Raw genomic sequence first — 20,637 nt, 5'->3', positions numbered from 1 at the left:
CGCGTAGGCTGGGATGAGATAGAACGCGACAAGATCGCCGGCTCAAGGACGTCCTCTGTGTCCGATGGAGGCTCATGCGAAGGCGCACGATAAATCTCGGCCTCACGGATAGTTACCTTACGCGTTGGCTGACGTGAAACCCGGCGAGATGACATGGGCTGTGCAAGCGTATCCTATTCAGCAGGCGACAGATCGGGAGATGTGACTAGCTCATCTGTCGGAGCAGTGCCTGTCCGACGAACTTCGAGCGCAGTCTGACGTGTATCAGAGTATGCATATAGCTGATCAGGCAACTCGTCCATGGCAAGAGACAGGACTGGAGAGGTTTCGAGGCTTGGAGAGTCATTTGGCTGAGCAGTTGTCGGTACTGAGCTTCTTCGACGGACCTCCACCGTAGACTGGCGTGAATCAAGAGGCGGGAACGTCTGATCATTTACGTCATCCGCAGCGAGAGACAGGACGGGAGAGATTTCGGGCCTTGGAGAGTCGTTCCGCAGTACAACTGATGGTATCGTGCTTGTTCGACGGGACCCCTGTGTAGGCTGTCGCGATGCCACACGAATGATAAGGGGCATCCTAGATGAGATCTCTGCCGCAGGTGAGGGGGTGCGTATAGTCGAAGGCTGCCGCTGAATAGCCGGTGTCACTGTGCTTGTACGTTCAACTCTTTGCGTAGGCTGACGTGATGTTGCACGTAGAAGAACTGGCTGCCTAATCGATTCGTCTGCAACAGGTGATGACGTTGGTACAATGGAGTCCAGTCGCCGGGCAGTCGGTGATGTCGTATTTGTTCTATGGACGGGTAGCGTGGGTTGACGAGAAGCCATACGCAAGAGAGCCGGTTGCTCAAGCGAGGGCTCTGCCACAGGCAACGTGGTGGCTAACATCGACTCTTGCCGCTGAATAGTGGGTGATGTCGTATCTCTTCTATGGACGGGTAGCGTAGGCTGACGAGAAGTCACACGCAAGAGAGCCGGTTGCTCAAGCGAGGGCTCTGCCACAGGCAACGTGGTCGCTGAAATCGACTCTTGCCGTTGAACAGTCGGTGACATCGTACTTGTTCGACGAGCCATTAGCGTACCCTGCCGAGAGGCCACACGCGAGAGGGCCGGCTGCTCAAGCGAGGTCTCTGCCACAGGCAAAGAGGTGGTTAACATCGATTCTTGCCGTCCAATATTCGGCGACATCGTACTTGTTCGACGAACCATTAGCGTATCCTGCCGAGAAGCTGCACGCGAGAAGACGGGCTCTTCTTCCAAATCATCCATAGCAGGTGGTGATGTGGGCCTGGCTGAGTTTTGCCGCTGGACGCTACCTGTTGCAGTACTTGTTCGACGAATCCCTGGCGTGCCCTGTTGCGTGGACGCTCGCGAGATGAGAGGTTGTGCTTCCAAGTCATACGAAACAGATGGAGAAGTGGGTCTGATAGAGTCCTGGCGCTGGACGCTACCTGTTGCGGTACTTGTTCGACGCATCCCTAAAGTGCCCTGTTGTGTAGGCGCACGTGAGATGATTGGCTGTGCTTCCAAGTCATATGCAGCAGACGGAGAAGCGGATCCGATAGAATCTTGCCGCCTGTTGTTGGCTTTTGCACTGCTTGTGCGGCGGGTCTCCAGTGTAGGCTGGCGAAAAGTCGCACGCGAAATCACAGGTTGTGCTTCTGAATCATCCGCACTAGGTGGTGAAGCGGGCCTAACAGAGTCTTGTCGCTGAATCCTGGCTGTTGCTGTACTGGTACGGCGCCTTGCAAGCGTTGGCTGGCGTGAAGCTAGACTCAAGAGAATGGGTTGTTCAGATGCGTTATCAGCGACAGATAGTGGGCTTGAAGGACCTTGTCGTAACTGAGATGGCGACATGGTAGCTGTCCGGCGAGTACTAAGCGTAGGGGAGAACGAAGCTGTGCGTGATAAAACGGGCGATTCCGGCAAATCTTCCACTACGGAAGAATAACTGGAAGGTATCGAGACAGCTATTGAGCCAGGTATGAACGATTCTTGTCGTTGCGCAAGAGGTGGCGCTGTACTTGTTCGGCGAATTCGCTGCACAGGAGGCTGGAACTCAGGTTCTTCTTCAATGACCGGTGATGCAGTGTAGTGGTCGCTGTAAGTATCAGACGTGGCTTCGCCGTATCCTTGGCTCACTTCACTCTGAAGTTGCACCTCGATTTGAGGATCGTCCATCGTATCATACTGCAGGTTATCCTGCGCTTCATATGCCAACTCAACATGCTGATCAGGCTCCATAACGTCACTGCTCTCATCAGTGGGCGCATGTTCAGCAGCTGGCAATGTCTGCAAGACGGCGGTGATCGAAGCAACAGCAGCCGGAAGCTCGTCTCTCGCCACTCGAAGCACCTCCTAGATCTCTTCAGGCGAAACGTCTTCAGCCTTGTATGGCTCTTGACCAGCAGATGGAGGCTCTTTCGGTTGACTGAGGATCCGAGTGAGTGCGCGACTGAGCCGAAGCTCGTCGACACTCTTATCGACAACGCTTTGAACTTCGTCTTCGACGGTGTTGGCGGCGTTGGAACTGGGCCAGGTTGGCCTGCTCGAGATGCCAGTGGACGCTTTACTGAGAACACGCTGCACCGTTGCGGTGACCAGATCGTCCTCCCGGTGATCCGAAATATCAGCCCCGAGGTCTTCGATGTCAACAGTCTTGTTGCCCTGCCATGTGGATGCGCGTGAGAAGCCAGAGGGCACCTTGCTGAGAACACTTTGCACTATCTTGGCCACCAGATCATCATTATGCAGACCCGTAACGTCAGCTCCGGGCTCTTCATAGTCGAAAGATCTGCTACCGTGCCACGTAGATGCTCGCGAGAGGCCACTGTTGGTCTTTTCGAGCGTAGGCTGCGTAAGCTCGCCGAACGGCTCGTCTTCGTCGTCGTGCTGACCAGTCTGAGTAGTATCGAAGTCAGTAGACGTATCCTCCTGCTATTCGGATTCGCGCGAGACGCTGGTAGGAGCCTTGCTGAGTCCACGCTCTACACTTTCAACGGCTTCGTCTACCGGTGCATCATCATCCTTTTGCCATGTAGAGTTGCGCGAGAGACCAATAAGAGCCTTGCTGAGTACACGTTGCACGGGCTCGACGAAGGAACTGTCTGCTGGATCGTCCCCTATACCATGCCAAGTAGTATTGCGCAGGAGACCAGTAAGAGGCTTGCTGAGTACACGTCGCGTTGCGTCGACAGAAGCGTCCCTGATCCACGTAGAGGCCTGCAAGATACCGGGAGGAGATATGCTCAACACACGCTGCACTGGCTCGATGTCGGGGTCTTCGACGGCCTCCTCGTCTTCTGCATGCCATGTAGAGCTGCGTGAGAGGCCGGTAGGAATCTTGCTGAGCACGCGTTGCACGCGCTGCACCGAGTCGACAATGGCATCTGCTTGCGAAGTAGACGTGCGCGAGAAGTCTGCAGGGGTTGGGCTCAGTACACGCTGCACAAGTCCGAGACTGCGATTATCGGCTGCTTCTTTCTCTTCCTCGTTTCCTTCATCTTCTCCATGCCGTGTAGCGCTGCGTGAGAGACCGGTGGGGATCTTACTGAGCACACGTTGCACACGTTGCACACGTTGCACCGAGTCAATCATAGCATCCTTCTGCGAAGTAGACGTGCGTGAGAGACCGGTAGGATTTTTGCTTGATCTGCGCTGTGCCGGGTTGAAATCGAGGTCGTCAGCAGCCTTTCCCTGGCTCTGCTCATGCCACGTAGAGCTGCGTGAGATGCCAGAAGGCGCTTTGCTGAAATCGAGGTCATCAGCAGTCTCTTCTCCCAGATTCTGCTCATGCCATGTAGAGCTGCGTGAGATGCCAGTAGGCGCTTTGCTGAGCATACGCTGTACTGAGTCGATGAGAGCGTCTCTCTGTAATGTGGATGTACGCGAGAGACCTGTGGGAGCTTTGCTGAGTACACGGTGTGCATGCGGTGCATCCGAATCAGTCACCGACTCAACCTCTGGTTGGTCTCGAAATTTGACGTCGAGATCTCCAGCGATGGAATCCAGTTCGTCCATAAGCTGTTCTCGGGCCTCCGAGAGTTCGGTCAAGTGTCTACGCGTTTGCTGTAGCCAGCTGTCTTCGGTAAGCGGCTCGTCCTCCGTAGCCCTGTTCTCTGCTGTTCCGATGGAGAAATCCGTGTGACGTGAGGCAGAACCCATGGGTGTGGTCTCATAAGGGGCGTTGTGGAACATGTCATCATCGGTCGCGGTGGGCCTTCGGTCAAGATCGAAGCCAAGATCGTCAGCTGCAGATTTGACAAGGTCGACAAGATCGGGTATCGACTGCACTTCTTCACGCAGGCTCGATTGAGGATCGTTGAGGTTCGGCTTGACTTGGCCTGTAGCCCCAACGTTGAGTTTCTCTGCCGCTTTGGGTGGGAGATATGGGCAGGGTGGAAGCCAATCATCGTCTCGTCGACAGGATTCATGTGCTGAACGGCAGGATGTCCGGCAGCGATTCCTGTCACATCCGTTGGTATTGCACCGCTGAACAAGGTCTCCAGACACCCTTCGCAGCTGGTCGAGACTGGGTTGGGTGTTCTTGATGTTGCTGATGACATTCTGAAGTGTGTTTGCATGCTCTTCTAGAATATTGTCGATGATGTGACCCAACTCATCAGCGAATCTATCTCCGCATCTGTCATGCGACATGCTTTCAGAGTGACACCGACGACGCCTCTGCCGGCGGCAACAGTCATCTGTGGAGATTTTTGATGAAGGGGTTGTAGAGGTCAACGATTCTGATGAAGCTCGTCTGCGTGTCCGCCGCTTCGTAGACAGTAGCTCTTCAAGCACTGGTACTCGCGTCGAACATTGCCGACATATTTTCTCTTGTGCATGCTCGCGGTGCTCGGTTTTGCCCATGTACGAGAAGTGTCCGCACGCTCGCTTAGTCCAATTGCCAGGGTCTCGTAACGGTCGGCTTGTCTTGTTGATGCCATACGACTTAATTCGTGCGCCTGGGAAGCCGAAATCTTGTGTGACGCGACGTCCGTACCCTTGGCGGTTGTCGACATCGTCCGGGACTTTAGTCTCGCCATACTGCTCCTCGACACCAATGTTGGCAGTTGGTATCGAGCCTGAGATACAGCTTTGTCGGGAGACACTCATGTCGCTTGCACCGTCGTGGCCGAGATTCCTTGCCACGATCTCCTCAGCTCGTCTACGCACACCAATGGACTTCCCAGACTGGTTGCGAGAATTTCCAATATCCGTACTCTGGGTCCACTCCGCGACGCGATCGACGGGTTCCTTTGCTGAAGTACCACTCTCCATCAAAGAAGCAGTGTGTGATCCACTGCGCCTGAGCCGTTTGGGTGAAATCCCGTTGTCTTCCTCGAAAGTCCTTCGAAGATCGCGACCAGACTTCGCACGTCTACCTTCTTGTTGCGACGGAGGGTTCGGATTGTTGGCTTGCTTGGTCTCAGCAGCTGGTATTGAATTGCGGGTAGCGAGACGCCTCACAATCTTGTCGGAAGGATCTATGTGATCAACTGGATTGGCCCCACCAGTGTCAGGAAGCGGCGCCTTGGAGATAGCGTCGCTCGCAAAGCTGTCCTGTCCAGCCTGTTGACCGAGACTTGGAAGCTTTGCACCGTCGGATTTACCTGCAAAGATGTTGGTAGACTTCCGCCGACCAATGGATTCTCGCTCTATGTCGGAAAAGTACTGCTCCTCTCCCTGATCAGATGGTACGGCCGGGGGCGTTGCTTTCTGTGTCGTGATGATGGGAGCACACTCGTCGGCTTCGCCTTGTTTGTAGGAGATCACAGACTGCACAGATTCGCGAGTATCGTAAAATTCCGTGAGAGAAGACAACAGCAGCCCAGTATCGAGGGCTTGCTCGTCAGTAGTAGAAGACAACTTCGGGTTGGGAGCATGGGCAGGAGATTCGAGAGAGGAACTAGGGGGGTAGGTTTGGGGTGCGAGCGCCTTCGCGGCACTGGTACCAGGAACTGAAGGTGGGGGACGGGACGCTGACGGACGTTGAAAGGCTTCCGTCTCGAAGAAGTCCTTGGCAGAGCGAACTGACTTGGGGACCTGTGGCTGTCTTGATGGCGGGTATGTTGTCTGGGTGCCGTGTCGACCCGGTTCTTGGGCCAGAGATTGTTGTTTGGAGTCTGTGACACCCACCGCAGGTGACCGTGAACCGATATTGGAGCCAGCTTGGGAAGGCGGTACAGGTGCTGTTGTCACTGCCTCGGGTTCCCGGTACGGATGCTGGACCTTGTCCAAGACTCGGCCATATGGGTTCCTGCCTTGCAAATAGGCAGGCGATTTGCGTCCGGAAGGAGGCGGTTGAGGTTCGCTCGATGCTTGTGGGAGGGGCAAAGCTGAGGGACTACTAGACTTGCGTCTGGATGTGGTCGGGTATGGTTGCTTCGCCTCTCCGGCTCCCGGTATCGTAGCAGGAGCTTCGAACCGACCCTGTCTAGTTCTTATGTTTGATGGTTGATTGCTCTGCTCGCGTAGTCCCGCATTGGTAGCTCGGGACACAGAACTTGACGTGGGTTGGTCGAAGCCTCGGGGCATGAGACGCTAAACTTTTGGATAATGCGTTGCAGACGTGAGAAGGGTGATGTTGTAGACGCGTGATAACTGTTGATTGTGTGTAAGGAAAACTGCGATCGCTGTGGTGAAGTAAGACAAGCTGTAACGAAGTAAGACAGAGTAAGACTGGGTGCTAACGAAGTAAGACAAACTGATAGAAGGGTAACAATAAAAGTAGTGTAGCTCGTAGGGTTGCTGGTGGGCTAAGGTACGGTCGGTCCGGATTGCAGAGGAATGTGGTCAAGAGGAGCGAGACTGCAAGATGTTTGGAATGTTTTGGTCACCTCAGGGAGCTCCTTCTATTCTTTGACCACGGAAAGCACGCATGCTCTGTGCTTGCTACTATACATACCGCGCATGCCGTACTCAAGGAACGCTATTTACACATTTACTTCAATGCAGCCTGCAGGCTCTCGAGGACCTGGGTCTTGTCAGCGCTTCTTGCTAAGATGGGTTGGCGGTGCGTACCTCAAGCTCGATCTTGGCCTCAGCAATGTCAGCCTCACTGCCGTTTCCGCTGGCAATCTTCTGTGCCTCGCCGATCTGGTTCCTGACAGCCTATCTCCTTGTCAGTCTTTATTCCCCATCTCCGTGCATCCGCTCGTACCTCGGCGCTGAAGTCCTCCAATGGGTAGCCCTCGACGGCGTTGATGCTGAGGACGGAGTTGGGCTGCACAACAGCAAATCCACCAGACAGGAAGAATTGCTTGCTGCCGCCCTGCTCCTCGATGATCTCGACTAGGCCGGGCTTCAGCTGCTCGATGGAGGCAACGTGGTTGGCCAGAACACCCATGTCACCGGTCTCCGCGGGGAGGTTGACCTGGACGCTGTAAAACATCTCATGTCAGTATTCGCGATTTCGCTTTGCGGGATCGGCCGGGGTCTCGAGCGACGTACACATCCTGGGACTTGTAGATAGACTGTTGACCACCAGTTAGCCTCTCAATTCAGATGCCAATTGCAACCTGGGATATGCCCCCGCATGTTGCGACAGCTGGTATGGCGTACCTGATGCGGGAGAGCTAGGGAGAGCTTGATCTTGTCATTGGCGACTTCGGCGTACCCTCTGCGCTGGATGGGGCGGGCAATGGCAGCGGGCCTCGCGCGGAGGGCAGCTCGGGCGATGCGGAGAGAGCTCATGATGGACGGGGTGGTGGGGAAGATGTGGTCGGAGAATGTTCAATGTCGGTGTTCTGCGAGTTCTGCGCTCCCTCAGGTCACGGGGTTAGCCGACGCTAGCGCATCACCCACATCTTGACCATCTGAACTGGGTATCACAACACTGCACGAGAGCGCTTATTCTTCGCTCAACTACGTATCCAAGGCATTCAATGAGCTGTCTTCTACAACCTATCGGGAAACAAGCTGCATTTCATTAGCGTCAACCTAAAGTTCTGATCCTAACTGCCCAGGTGGTGTTGGGAACCTTCATGCACCAGGCGTCAAAGGTCAACTAAAGATTCGCATTTTGTTGCATTCCTCAAAATTACGTGGGAATAATATGGTGTCTGTATTGAACTACTCCGGGGTATCTTATGCCAAAACGCCTGTTCCAAGATTGTGAACTCATGCGGCCCATATCATTGCTGACGGGCCAACTTATGCTTTCTCTGCCCAAATGTAGCAAAACATCAATCATCGTACAACTGCTGCGGTGCGGCCATGCTCATCCGCAACTGCCGCTCCCTCTGCTTCGCCTGCAACTCTAGCGTCTCTACGGCATAGCTTAGCCTATCCTTCTTCGCTTTCAAGGTCTTCATCCTCATTTCTTGTTGCGCGCTGATAGTCTTGCCTCCGCTTCGCTGTGCGGTCCTGCTTGCCGGTCTGGGACCTGAGCTGCCATTGTTGTCGCGTCCGAGTCTGCCGTCATTCAGGTCGCATTTCGCTATCAAGGATTGCTCGCGACGCTCCAGCTTGTCAAGGTAGTTCTCTACGCGCTTGAGAAGGTTATCGACCTCGGGGCGGATTTCTGAAAGGAGTGCGGATTGCGCGGTTTGGAGGTCAGATTCGGAGATGAGCTCGAAATGCTGTTCCAGAGTCAACACGATGAAGATGATCATGTTCTCAACGTGTACACACCCGTGTCGTCTGTAGTACTTTGGCCAGACGGGGGAAGTCGCTCACGCCTTGGTCCAGTATGTTGATAGATGAATCAAGTAATTGCATACTACTGCGTAGCGAGCCTACGCATCCTTCTAGCGCCATGATCGTAAACGGTTCCGCAATCGTAAGTGTGGTCAGTGGGATGTTGCTTCCTCTTAGTACGGTGGCATGAGGGATCCGTGCGCAGACGCCAAGCATCTCCAGGGCTGTTCTTCGAGCGGAGCTCAACCCATCACCGCATCCCTCGCCGCAACCGTCAAATCAGTCCATTGCCCCTCCAACACACGTCACAATGCCTCTTCTCGGAAGGAAGTTCCCGGCGCAAATCGGTACGGCACCCTGCACGCGCAGATAGTGGAAAGTCGAGCTTGAAAAGATTGCTAACGAGGTACTACAGCCAAGCCCATGTGGCCTTTCTACGTCTCCGGTACGTTGCGCGACTTAGATTTGGGCAGAGAATACTTGGAGGAGCCCAATTGATGGATCGGAAGGAGATGGAATTGCCTGGGAGCCGAGGGTTCGCTGTGTGAGACAGGATTAACAAGACTCTACAGGCCTCGTCATCCTCTACGGTGTCAACTCTGCCGCCAACGCCATGGCCCAGTGTACGTAATCCTCATCCCAGAGACCAAGCCATCCAGCTCGATATGTTCCCAGGCTGACCAGCACAGCCGACGAGTACAAGAACGACCCGCGCAACCCGGCCCTCAAGAACCAGGCGCCAAACCACTAAGCCGAATATTTCGCGATACGGGGAGCGGTCTTTGAGCATACGAGTGCAATCAGAGGCAGTGTATAATAGCCGCGGAGGAGGAGGATCATTCAAGGTCTCCGACTGAGATGGCTGTATAGACTTGGCAGAATCAACCCATCACGAACATATCATCTCTCTTGTTCTATGGCTCTGGTCATGAGAGTGCGTGTCAACTGAATTGCAGGCAACTTTCCACGCAGAGATCGCTACCACGTTGCCAGGGAGCGTACTTCGGCTCAATCCAAGAGGATCCGAGATACGGTGGGGTTTAATCCCATCTACCAGGCGGTTTTCGCATGCAGATCACCTGCTGCTAGACTATGTTTGACCTACAGACTGTTCCAAATTCCCTTCGAACCTGTTTGTCACTACATGTTGATGGTGTACGCTGTCAAGATGGTATTCGGATGTTTCCGGTATCGAATGTTTCTGACATAGCTGAGCAGCTCTACAAAGGAGATTATATAACTGTACTCGCTATGAGAGGCGGGATGTGATGCTATATCAGACCATGGGCACATGCTACGCGGTGCTTCATACAGTAAGTATAGCGGGTTCGGTTAGCAGGCATCACCTCATACCAGGGAAAAACTGAACAGGTCTGCAGACTACATTGACCCAAAACCTTGCAAAGGAGGTGACCCAAAGTCAACGTAGGCTCCAGGCTGTTCAGTTTTTCCCTAGGTTAGCGTGGGCATAACTATATAGTCCGAAGAGTTCTGCAGATGTGATGTCACAGCGAGAGAGTCGGGAGATGGTGTTGGGACTGATGCTTTCCTTTGTTCCGAATAAAAAAGCATCTCGCCGAGCGCTATTGTGTTGTTGTTGAAAGGGCTTGTACGGATATGCGGAACACTCTTCATGGGGTGGTTTCTGGCTTTGAACGATGAAACTGTTATACGCAAGTGGTGTTTGCCTAGTCTGAATCATGATGTGTTTGCCGTACCCGACCTTCGTCACGAGACAGTTTCGGGCCGCAGTCTTTCCAGAACATCGGCTACGACGAAATTTCATTCTAGCAGCGGGACGGCGTCTGCAGGAGGTTCTTGGTCAAAGTCAAATATAGCGCAATCGGTTCGCGAACTGCGCGAGATGCATAAAGGGGCAGATCTGTGGCTCAGTCGCATGATGCGGCAGTCAGGCGACGGCATTTGAAACGGGCAGTGGCATCTCGACAGTGACACCCTGGACATGTGCGGACACGCACGACGCAAACGGCGGTGCGATGGGTCGCGATGCCTCCGAGCGGCTCAGGGATGTGATTTGCGGTCCGCATGCTTGATACACGGCGGCGGGCAGCGGGCAGCAGTCCACGGTGAAAGAGCTCGCTAGCGCGCCAAGCACAGTGGCCGAATACAAGGCAGGTGGCTCTCTGCGTCTTGCCATCAGCGTTCCTTTGATACAGCACCACGATCACAGTGTGCTTGTTCCACCAGCCTCTTGTGCTGTCCCGTGCCCTGCAGCTGCCTCTCTGTGTCGTTTTTGCTAGAGTCGCAAACCTCGCCCGCCCGCCAGCCCGCACCTACGCTCGCCGGCATCGTTGATCGTTGGGCTCATTCACGCCCTACAGTAAGTCCTGCCCAGCTCGTCAGTCGGCTCCGCCCTCTGCCCCCCGTGCCCTATTTATCTCTCACCACGACGCACCTGCTCGCTGGCCTTTCCTTTACCTGTCGGTCAACACGCTCGACTGCCTCCCTTAGCGTTTCTCGGCTGCCCGCTCCGCTTACTCACCGCCTTGTTGGCTAAAGCCTCATACTGACCGGTCCACCGCAGCAGGCTGATCCTCAAAACACCACCGCGCCCCCATCGTCACAACACTCGACCCACCCCCCTCAACACCTCCCTCCACCACAGGCCAACCTCCTCAAGGTTGCACCTCTGCAAGCATGACGACAATGGTACGCCCCGACCCCGCTTGCCGTCACCACGGCGGCCAAGCACCTCTCCGCAGGACCTCAGGCTGACAGTAGCAGGACCTCCGCGTCGGCAACAAGTACAGAATCGGCCGCAAGATTGGTAGCGGCAGTTTCGGTGACATCTACCTCGGTACGTAGCCGCCGCCCGTCGCCCAACGCCCCAGCACCGCTGACGTCTACAGGTACCAACATCATCTCTGGTGAGGAGATCGCCATCAAGCTCGAGAGCGTCAAGGCGAAGCACCCCCAGCTCGAATATGAGGCCCGCGTCTACAAGTCGCTCGCTGGCGGTGTCGGCATCCCCTTTGTCCGCTGGTTCGGAACCGAGTGCGACTACAACGCCATGGTCTTGGACCTGCTCGGCCCTTCCCTCGAGGACCTCTTCAACTTCTGCAACCGCAAGTTCTCCCTGAAGACTGTCCTGCTCCTCGCCGATCAGCTCATCTCCCGCATTGAGTACATCCACGCCAAGTCCTTCATCCACCGCGACATCAAGCCCGACAACTTCCTTATGGGCATTGGCAAGCGCGGCAACCAGGTCAATGTCATCGACTTTGGTCTGGCCAAGAAGTACCGCGATCCCAAGACGCACTTCCACATCCCGTACAGAGAGAACAAGAACTTGACTGGTACCGCCCGCTACGCCTCCATCAACACTCACTTGGGTGTCGGTACGTATCTCGCACACCATCCAGCTTGCTAAACTAATGTCAACAGAACAATCCCGCCGTGACGACATGGAGTCTTTGGGCTATGTCATGCTTTACTTCTGCCGTGGATCCCTTCCCTGGCAGGGTCTTAAGGCGGCCACCAAGAAGCAGAAATACGACCGCATCATGGAGAAGAAGATGACGACTCCCACCGAGGTCCTCTGCCGTGGCTTCCCCAACGAGTTCGCCATCTACCTCAACTACACCCGCTCCCTCCGCTTCGATGACAAGCCCGATTACTCGTACCTCCGCAAGATTTTCCGCGACCTCTTCGTCCGTGAAGGCTTCCAGTACGACTACGTGTTCGACTGGACCGTCTACAAGTACCAGAAGAACGCCCAAGCCATCGCCCAGGCTGCCAACCAGGGCCAGGGCGAGGAAGACGACAAGGGTCGCGGACGCCACGTCACCACCACCGCCGCTGCCAACGCGGGCACGGCAGCTGGCACCAAGCGCGGTCCGGTCAACGCGCGCCAGGAGGGCACCGGAATGTGAGTTCGATATATCTGATCCTCGTAAGGGACCCTCTCCTTTGCGTTTGGTGTTGAGAACGCTTAGCGCGGGGGGCGCCAGATCCAGATTTTACTAACCTTCTTCCTTCTTTCAGGCAGCTTCGTTCGGCCAACAAGCGTGGCGGGGACCAGTATGCATCTGGTTACTGATTTGATGCGGCTTTCGATTCGTCATCTCAACTCTTGCGTGACCGCTTCTTCTGACGCGGCTCCGCACACACAACGAATGGGAAATGCGGCATTGCCGTCCTGGCAACATATTGGACGGCGTCGCTCCTTGATCAGTTCATGGGATCCATTCGTCAGACACCTCGTACGGACCTAGGAAGACATTCCACTGTCTTGCGTTTCTCATGGCCATGCGTCTCTGACGACTATCTCACATCTCTGGAAGCTCGACCCACACGGTATCTCCATTTGGCATCACAGTTCGGCTTGTAAACACATCTCAACTCCTTCCGGATTACAGCCAACCGATTATCTTGGTCGTCTTGCACAGCTAGTGCTACTGGGCAGCTCTCCAGCTGATGACTGATCTTTGTTTGACTTTACGGCTTTCACCTCGCATTAATTATCCCCTGCCCCCTCGTCCTTTCATGTGGTTCTTAGTACTTTCCTTGAGTTTCCCCCCTTCGGATATGTCTGCCAGCTTGTGGGGAGGTAAAGCTTAACAAGGGGACGATTTTAAATTGTATCTGGCGAAGAGTGTATGTGACTGAAGCTTGGCTGGTAGACTCGAAGGGTTGCAATGGGGTTGGCGGCTAGTAGCCCGCGTGATTGACGGATCTCTATCAAGGAGGCTGCTTCCAGGGACGGGAAAGGAACATCTAGCTCGCCACGACCATTGCGCTTGGAGATGGGGAAAGGGGACGTGTGGTGCGAGTGATGGTGCTTTTAGTTTTGTTTGCTTTGGAATTATATGCTTTTCTCGCACCGCTGATTGAATGTCTTGTGTGATGCCCGTGACTGGTATACTCCTTGTAACTTGGCTTACTTGATAGGCCAGTAAAGGACTACGGGTGGAGACTCAAGCTAGACTTTGAGCTCTCACGAGAATATGATGCAGCTTTCTTCTTTTATACTCAGTGAATGAACGGATACGTGACTATTGTCTTTTCAAGTAATGCACGTTCTGCGAAATGTGGCTTCAGAGAGTGACTTTGACTGCTTTACGTAGTGTACGCGTGCGTGTCATGCGGCCAGTACGATGTACCATCTTGGATTTCGTATGGCGCTTCCCTGAAAAAGAACAAGCAATCAGGCCACTTCCGCACTTGAGTCCGTCAAGGCTTATGTGCTATGCGTACGATGTTGTGGATGTAGTAGCCCGTGATGACGTGCCTCGTAACCCTGCCGAGGTAAAACGCGAAATCGTTCTTCACAGTATTGTCAGCAACCCATGCACAGGTACGCGACTACACCACCTCGCTGCATCATCTCTCATCACGCAAGCAGCATCAAAGCATAACATCTCATTGCTGTGTTCTTTAGATCGCGTTTATATGGTCTGACTCGTCAATATACAACACGAGACTTCGTTCTGTCGCCCGAACCGAGGCCTGTCGCGTCTTGCGGGGAAAGCTTACTATTCATCTTCCACTTAGTACACTCCGTCTCGAAAGTCTGAAGTTTCCACACCCATCTCACCGTCCACCTACCTAAAACAGAGTGGTGATAGGAGAATCTTCGCGACATTGTAATCGGAGATCTGCTCTACCGCCTCAAAGGACAGCGTGAAAGAGCCAAGAAAATAACTATCATGACTTCTTCATCGGATTACTCGGATATCAAGTTCGAGATCAAGGGCAAAATCGGTATCATCAAGGTAACACTCAAAGACTCCATCATCAATCCGCGTGGCTCACTCCCGAATCCGTCCGGACGATCTTGCCAATTCACCCATGGGTAAACATCACAGTATGCGTCCGCTAACACATCCTTCAGTTCAACCGACCTAAGGCCCTCAACTCTTTTGGCGGAAACCTCATTCCCGACATCATCGCCGGACTACGCGTTCTCAATGAGCACCCAGACACCATCTTCACCGTTCTAACAGGCGAGGGACGCTTCTTCTCTGCCGGCGCTGACGTCAAGGGGATCGCCGGAGGAGGCAGCGAAGCCTTCAAGAACGATGCTGAGAAGAAGCTGAGTTACATGTCAAGGTTCAGCTATGGTATGTCCACCTCTTGATCTTGCCTACGCCGCAACTTTACCTTCATGTTGAAATGTGATGGCACTTCTGAATTGTAGTACTAACTCTGACATGGGCACAGCAACGGAGCTTCTACGTTCGATGATCGAGTAAGTCTACATACACCCATGGATTCTCACACAGCGAAACTGACACCCCACAGCCACCGCAAAGTCCTCATCCTCGCGCTCAACGGCCCCGCCGTCGGCGGCGGCGCAGCCTGGTTCCCAGGCATCGCCGACATCGTCCTCGCCTCCTCAGCCGCATGGCTACAATGCCCCTTCTCCGCCCTCGGTCTCGTCCCCGAAAACGGCTCCGCCCTCTCCTTCGCGCAATCCATCGGCATCCACCGCGCAAATGACTTCCTCATGTTTGGCCGCAAGCTCTCCGCGCAAGAGCTGCTCGATGCCGGTCTGTACAATTACGTGTGGGATGCTACTGGCGACGAGTTCCATGCCAAAGTTGTGGCGTTCTTGGAGGAACAGCTTAAAGTGAATGATGGCAAGAGTATGATTGAGATGAAGAGGTTGCAGAATGCGCCGATCAGGGATGCGAGGTTGGTGGCTGTGGTTAATGCTGTGGATGCGCTGGCGGAGCGATTTGTTGAGGGGGCGCCCATGGAGAGGTTTGAGATTAAGAGGAGGGAGATGGAGGAGAAGAGTAAGGCGAGGTCGAAGATTTGATGGGAAGGTTTAGACGGGAAAGCTTCTCGTCCTCCAAGGATATCTGTATTCTATCACGCCATCCTCGTCAAGAATATGAAGATGCGTGTCGTTTCCTCGGGATCTACAACCAGTGATATCCACGCGACACGATAAGCTGACTCTTTTACGAACAATAGATCCAATACAATCGCCGTCGTCGACTTCTGATTTCGTATTCCAGTCTAAGAAGCCCTAGTGAGGAACCACAACAATTTCTGTACACAAGCTTCAAATCCTAAGTATAGGAATTGTGCAAGACCTTTATGCATTCGAAACATCAAACGGATAGCCCAAAGCACTGTACATACATTCTCGATCAAGATCCCTGTACCACACCCTCAGCCCAATCCCTCAACCCACCCATCCACCTAAGCATACTCCACCGTATTCCTCAACGTCCCAATCTCGGGACTAAGCGTAACCTCGACCACATCCCCCGGTTTCAAAAACTGCGGCTCCTTCATCGCATACCCCACACCCGCACACGTCCCCGTCATGAAAACCGTGCCCTTCTTCAGCGTAGTCCCCTGACTACAATAACTCACCAACGTCGGAATCTTGAAGCACAAATCATCGATCCCAGAACTCTGTCTCAGATCCCCGTTGACCACCGTCTTGAGATGCAATTTCGACGGATCAGGAATCACGCGTGTGGAGACGAGTTGAGGGCCTAACGGCGCGTACGTGTCGAAGCCTTTGGAGAAGTTCCATTGTGGGACTGTGCCGGCGAGGAGGGGATCGCGTTGGAGTTTGCGGGAGGACACGTCGTTGCCGGAGGTGTAGCCGCCGATGTAGTTGAAGGCGTCGGCTTCGGAGACGTTTTTGGCGTCTTGCGAAATTATGAAGCATAGTTCGCCTTCGTAGTCGGCTTGGTTGTCTTGGGCGAGTTTGGGGATGACGATGGGGGCGTTGTGGTCGTTTAGGCAGGTGTTGGCTTTGATGAAGGTTGAGGGGTAAGGAGGGAGGGTGCGGCCGCCTTCTTGGACTGGACGTGGGGAGGTCAATGGTTTGAGAAGAGGGTATGGGGTGTGTGAGAGGTACTTACTGTGTTTGATGAAGTTTAGACCTATGCACCGGATGATGGGTACTTCGTCTGTCGTTACAGGGCCAAGTAGCTTCTTGACGGTGACTTCCTCATCGGTGACCTTGGTAGCGGGGTCAAAGATGTCGTTATTCTTGACATCAATTACCTTGGCCTTTAGTCCCGTCTCTTCTGTTGTCGTACCGACATCGAATTCAGGCGAGGGGAGGATTGGTTGACCCCGCAGCTCACGCCCATCTGTGGCGATGAAGCGGATAAGTCTGTCCCAGTTTGGTGGCATTTTTTACAGTAGATATGAGTTGATGGTGGAAATGTTACTCTTGCTACAAGCAGTGTTCTATGTATTTGAAGGGCCAGGATCTGAGTCTATGGTGGATATATGTTCTACCGGGCCTGCCTGGCGCGATGCCGGAAAGATCCATGGATGTGGGGAGGTTCGGAAATGTCGAGCGGGATGCTAGTGCGGGGCATGCTTTGCGTGAACTTTGTTCAGGAACGCGCGGATTAGGTCTTTTTCGGGGCTTTTTATGAGACCGTAGTAAATGATGGCTTTCAGTAGTCTCCACAGGCTTCGCTAAGTTTGAGAGTAGATGTTCGTGGTATACAGGCAGATGGTGACACGGAACAACTCTTTAACGGGTTCGTGATGCACTTACAAGACTAGGACAACCACTCCCATACAGTCATAATCTATAAAAGGCATTGCTGCTTAGATGAGGGGAATTAAATATATTATACAGCTACTAGCCCTCAAAGACGCCATGTTGAAGATCAACACCAAAGTCCTTTGCCATGACACGCATGTGCGCTTCGATATCATCCTCCATACCTCCGCCGACACCGACCAATTGCTTGAGCTTACTCCAGAGGAACACCGCATCGCTAAGTGTAAGCACGAACCGGAAGCGCAGATGCTGGATCCAGTTCTTCCATCTCTGGCTCACACTGAGATCTTTAGATTCGATCAAAGCCCTACTAGCCCATAGTCCAGTGATCTTGATGCGGTTTACAGGTGAACCGAGGAATTGGTTGTTGCCTTGAACGATACGTAAATTACGTCCGATGAAGAGGAGTTCACGGGGGAACTTTGCGTCGTCGCCGAGAATGAGCTTAATGGCGTCGCGGCCTTTGGCTTGCATTTCAAAGGCTCGCTCCGCTTGGTCTTTTCCTTTCATTTCAGATTTGAGGACACCTGCTACGCTCTTATCGCCACCTTCGTACGGACGCATGAGGGTTGCTGATGCGAATATGTCAGCGTGCTTTACGCCCCAGCTAGTGACGATCTCCTCGATCTTGGCGTTGTCAAAAGCAAGAAGCGACTTCCAGAATTCCGCGTACTGGAGACGGAACTTGGGATCCATGCGGATATACAGGCCGTGGTCGATAAGGACGACTTCTGGCTGTCCACTGGGCAGGCGGCGAACGAATATGTTTCCTGGATGGGGATCGCAGTGAACCGCACCCCAGAGAAACATTTGCGCTGAGAAGAGATCGACGATAGTGTTCATGGTGGTCTTCAGGGAGACGCCGAGGCCGCCTTTTCCGTCGTTACCTCTCCACGAACTACGGTCTGGCTTGAAGAATTCGTGTTGTGTAGCGTCCTCCGGCGCATGTGTATCGATCTTAGCGTCTCGCGGGATTGGTGGTAGCTGGTTACCACCTGCACCGGGGCTGCCTCTGCGCCATCCACCCTTCCAGTTGTTTGTGATGCCCTCCTTGTCCCATAAGCGTACACCTTCGATCCATTCCGCAGTCATGACACGCTTACTTGAAAGCTCGCGGTACACTGCAGGAATGTAGACCCGACCGTTGAGTCGCGGTTCCCCGGCCACAAGTCCCTTCATCTCTACCGCGTTGTCTGCCTCGTTCTCGAAATCTGTTTCCAGCATTAGGCGCTCCGAGATGTATGGAACCAGCGTGTAAACAGGGATCCCGAACCACCAGGTATACACTTTGGAAACGACCTTGAAAGCCCATAGGTCCCATCCCACCTGCTGCGCAATCTCCCTCTTCTGAATCTTGATGGCCACCTCCCTCCCATCTGCCAATCTTGCCCAGTGTACTTGCGCAACACTCGCGCTAGCCCTTGCAGTCTTCTCCATTATACCCCGGCCGTCCTGTCCTTCCCGAGTGAAGCTGACACCGAAGACGTCCTCGACGCTTTTGCCAAAGTCCTCTCGTATGACTTGCTCGACTTCCCACCATTCGTTCTGCGGCGCGTCGTCGAACATTTGCTGGAACATCTTCTGGAACTGTGGTGGCAATATCGCGCTCTGCATAGCAATCGCCTGGCCAATCTTCAAGTATAGTCCGCCGTTGTATCGCAGCAGATCAAATATCCTTTGTGCATTCCGCGCATGCAATTCCTCAATGCTGTTCGCAAGCGGAGGATGCGCACGGAAGTTGATCTTGTAGTCTATGCCTATCAAAAGGCCGGTCTTGAATGTGCGCAAACTGCGTGTGATGGACGAGGCGTAGAATTGCCGGTCAGCTAGCCACCCAGCACCGAGCAGTGCAGAGATGACAGCAAGGCGGCGCACCCATTTCCGGCGGGTAAGCGGAGGCTTGACTTTACGTTGTCGTGGTTTCGGTAGGTCTGCGGGGTTCGGAGGGCGTAGAGGCTCCCATTGCTGTGTTTGAAGGCGGCGCGCGAGTGGTGCCTGGCAGAGTCGCGTGGGGGACAAGGTTGACGTCAGCAATCGTGATGTCGCATGTTGCGCAGGTGCTCTTCGAAGAGCGGACAAGCCATGTATCATGGCTGTCGGAAACAGGGTGAAGACAGCACGGGAAATGTGTAGTATGACATGAGGAGCACGTTGTGAGATTGCATTATCTGTCGCGCTTTGTCGGACTTAAAGTCATGACGGCATTTTCAACGCCGCCAATTGCCCGCCTACAACCGTTATTTCGTCCGTGCACCATCTAGAGGTGTCAGCCTGATGCTCCGGTCTAACCCGAACTTCTGCTTTATCGTAGCTCTATCCACTCGTTCTTTGTAATCTTTGAGAGTTTCGTTATCTAGCCACAACTTTTGACTTTGTGAAGCTGCGGGGGATGGGAAAGGATAGGACGTTGTCCGCGAATATTTGCCTCTCCTTATCCTATCTCAAGATGGTGTAGTTCTGCTTCATCTCCCGTCAACAGGAGGCTACCTCGTCCTCGAGAGAGCTATAGAGCTTTCTGATCGAATACATGGAGAGGCGATTGCTCTGATTGCGTTGACACCACTTCAGCCCTTGCTGATGCAAGTAGAGCTTTGTCGTGATATCGATATGCCAGGGAAGGAGTGGGAACGCGAGAGAGCACCTAGATACCCTTCGGAGTCACTCATGATTGTTCGTCCTGCGGCACTTGACTCTTCTCCACAGCCTTAAGATCAACGTCCCACCTCTTTGCCAGATCCTCAACTACGCCCATCCACTTCTTCACTACAGGATGCTGGTCCGAGACCTCCCTGAATGTAGGGTCGTCGTCATTTCCTACAACACCCCACTTCCATATGCCCTCTTCATCTACCCATTGGCGGCCTAGCAGCTCCTCGATGGCGAGCTCTTTACGCGCAGAATCATAGACTTGTGACACTTCCTTGTGAACTTGCTCATCATGACCCCTCCAGGCCGCGACAAAGCCTTGTAGAACTCCTAGAATGTAGCCGACGCGTAGGCCTAGGTTGGCACCGAGAGAGTAGCCTTCATCGAATCCTTCTTGCACGTATTGGCCTTTGCTGTTTGCCAGACCCTCTCGGTATGCATCTGTGTCGAGTGCTCGTTGACGCGACGGGAGGTCGGATAGTATTTCGTGAGCGCGTACATGAGGGACGTTCGCTGAGAGGGTGGGTGAAGCGGGCGCTGAACCGTAGATGTCGTCGAGTGCGTTTTCGTGCGGAGGCGTGGGTGGAGCGTGTCCAGCAGCGAGCTGAGTCGGGTCCAAGGTAGGTGACATGTCCTCGAATGCGTTCATGGTGGGCGTATTTCCTCTCCGCAAAAGACTGCGCCGAACGTGAATCTAGTCATGTTGCGAAAGGTACTTGGTGGGGTGGAGGGTGAGGATCTGGTGGGACTAGCGCTGTCTTCGGCGGACGCGGAGGATTGAGCCTGTTCGAGTGGGAGCACCAGCTTCCTACCTGTATGCACCCTCAGCAATGCTCTCGA

At 53.9% G+C, this 20,637-nt stretch overlaps 7 protein-coding genes across 7 annotated transcripts; 2 read left to right on the top strand and 5 right to left on the bottom strand.

Annotated features, from left to right (window-relative positions):
• Positions 1 to 2,357: 2,357 nt before the first annotated feature.
• On the bottom strand, positions 2,358 to 7,694 carry J4E92_002553 (uncharacterized protein; the record flags this gene model as incomplete). The annotated part of the gene is made up of 6 exons (XM_051493956.1): positions 2,358 to 2,900; positions 2,958 to 6,431; positions 7,023 to 7,112; positions 7,162 to 7,381; positions 7,452 to 7,474; positions 7,563 to 7,694. The coding sequence occupies 6 exons, from the start codon at positions 7,692 to 7,694 to the stop codon at positions 2,358 to 2,360; spliced, it is 4,482 nt and encodes a 1,493-aa protein (XP_051355635.1).
• A 491-nt stretch (positions 7,695 to 8,185) lies between these two features.
• On the bottom strand, positions 8,186 to 8,759 carry J4E92_002552 (uncharacterized protein; the record flags this gene model as incomplete). The annotated part of the gene is made up of 2 exons (XM_051493955.1): positions 8,186 to 8,581; positions 8,634 to 8,759. The coding sequence occupies 2 exons, from the start codon at positions 8,757 to 8,759 to the stop codon at positions 8,186 to 8,188; spliced, it is 522 nt and encodes a 173-aa protein (XP_051355634.1).
• Positions 8,760 to 11,297: 2,538 nt separating this feature from the next.
• HHP1 (casein kinase I) lies at positions 11,298 to 12,532 on the top strand (the record flags this gene model as incomplete). Its single annotated transcript, XM_051493954.1, has 4 exons — positions 11,298 to 11,309; positions 11,385 to 11,457; positions 11,510 to 11,998; positions 12,045 to 12,532. 4 exons carry the CDS (start codon positions 11,298 to 11,300, stop codon positions 12,530 to 12,532), a joined length of 1,062 nt encoding a protein of 353 aa, XP_051355633.1.
• A 1,776-nt stretch (positions 12,533 to 14,308) lies between these two features.
• J4E92_002550 (uncharacterized protein) lies at positions 14,309 to 15,423 on the top strand (the record flags this gene model as incomplete). Its single annotated transcript, XM_051493953.1, has 4 exons — positions 14,309 to 14,374; positions 14,494 to 14,722; positions 14,823 to 14,850; positions 14,904 to 15,423. 4 exons carry the CDS (start codon positions 14,309 to 14,311, stop codon positions 15,421 to 15,423), a joined length of 843 nt encoding a protein of 280 aa, XP_051355632.1.
• Positions 15,424 to 15,812: 389 nt separating this feature from the next.
• Positions 15,813 to 16,766, bottom strand: J4E92_002549 (uncharacterized protein; the record flags this gene model as incomplete). Its single annotated transcript, XM_051493952.1, has 2 exons — positions 15,813 to 16,429; positions 16,490 to 16,766. The coding sequence occupies 2 exons, from the start codon at positions 16,764 to 16,766 to the stop codon at positions 15,813 to 15,815; spliced, it is 894 nt and encodes a 297-aa protein (XP_051355631.1).
• Positions 16,767 to 17,229: 463 nt separating this feature from the next.
• J4E92_002548 (uncharacterized protein) lies at positions 17,230 to 19,242 on the bottom strand (the record flags this gene model as incomplete). Its single annotated transcript, XM_051493951.1, has 1 exon — positions 17,230 to 19,242. One exon carries the CDS (start codon positions 19,240 to 19,242, stop codon positions 17,230 to 17,232), a length of 2,013 nt encoding a protein of 670 aa, XP_051355630.1.
• A 571-nt stretch (positions 19,243 to 19,813) lies between these two features.
• Positions 19,814 to 20,446, bottom strand: YAE1 (Essential protein Yae1, N terminal; the record flags this gene model as incomplete). Its single annotated transcript, XM_051493950.1, has 1 exon — positions 19,814 to 20,446. One exon carries the CDS (start codon positions 20,444 to 20,446, stop codon positions 19,814 to 19,816), a length of 633 nt encoding a protein of 210 aa, XP_051355629.1.
• Positions 20,447 to 20,637: the final 191 nt, after the last annotated feature.

The sequence above is a fragment of the Alternaria infectoria genome (assembly GCF_024043175.1).
Source record: "Alternaria infectoria strain BMP 0036 chromosome Unknown scaffold_3, whole genome shotgun sequence".
NCBI classification, from domain to species: domain Eukaryota; kingdom Fungi; phylum Ascomycota; class Dothideomycetes; order Pleosporales; family Pleosporaceae; genus Alternaria; species Alternaria infectoria.
Note: the sequence above shows the minus strand (reverse complement) of the source record. Positions and strands in the feature narration are given on the sequence as shown.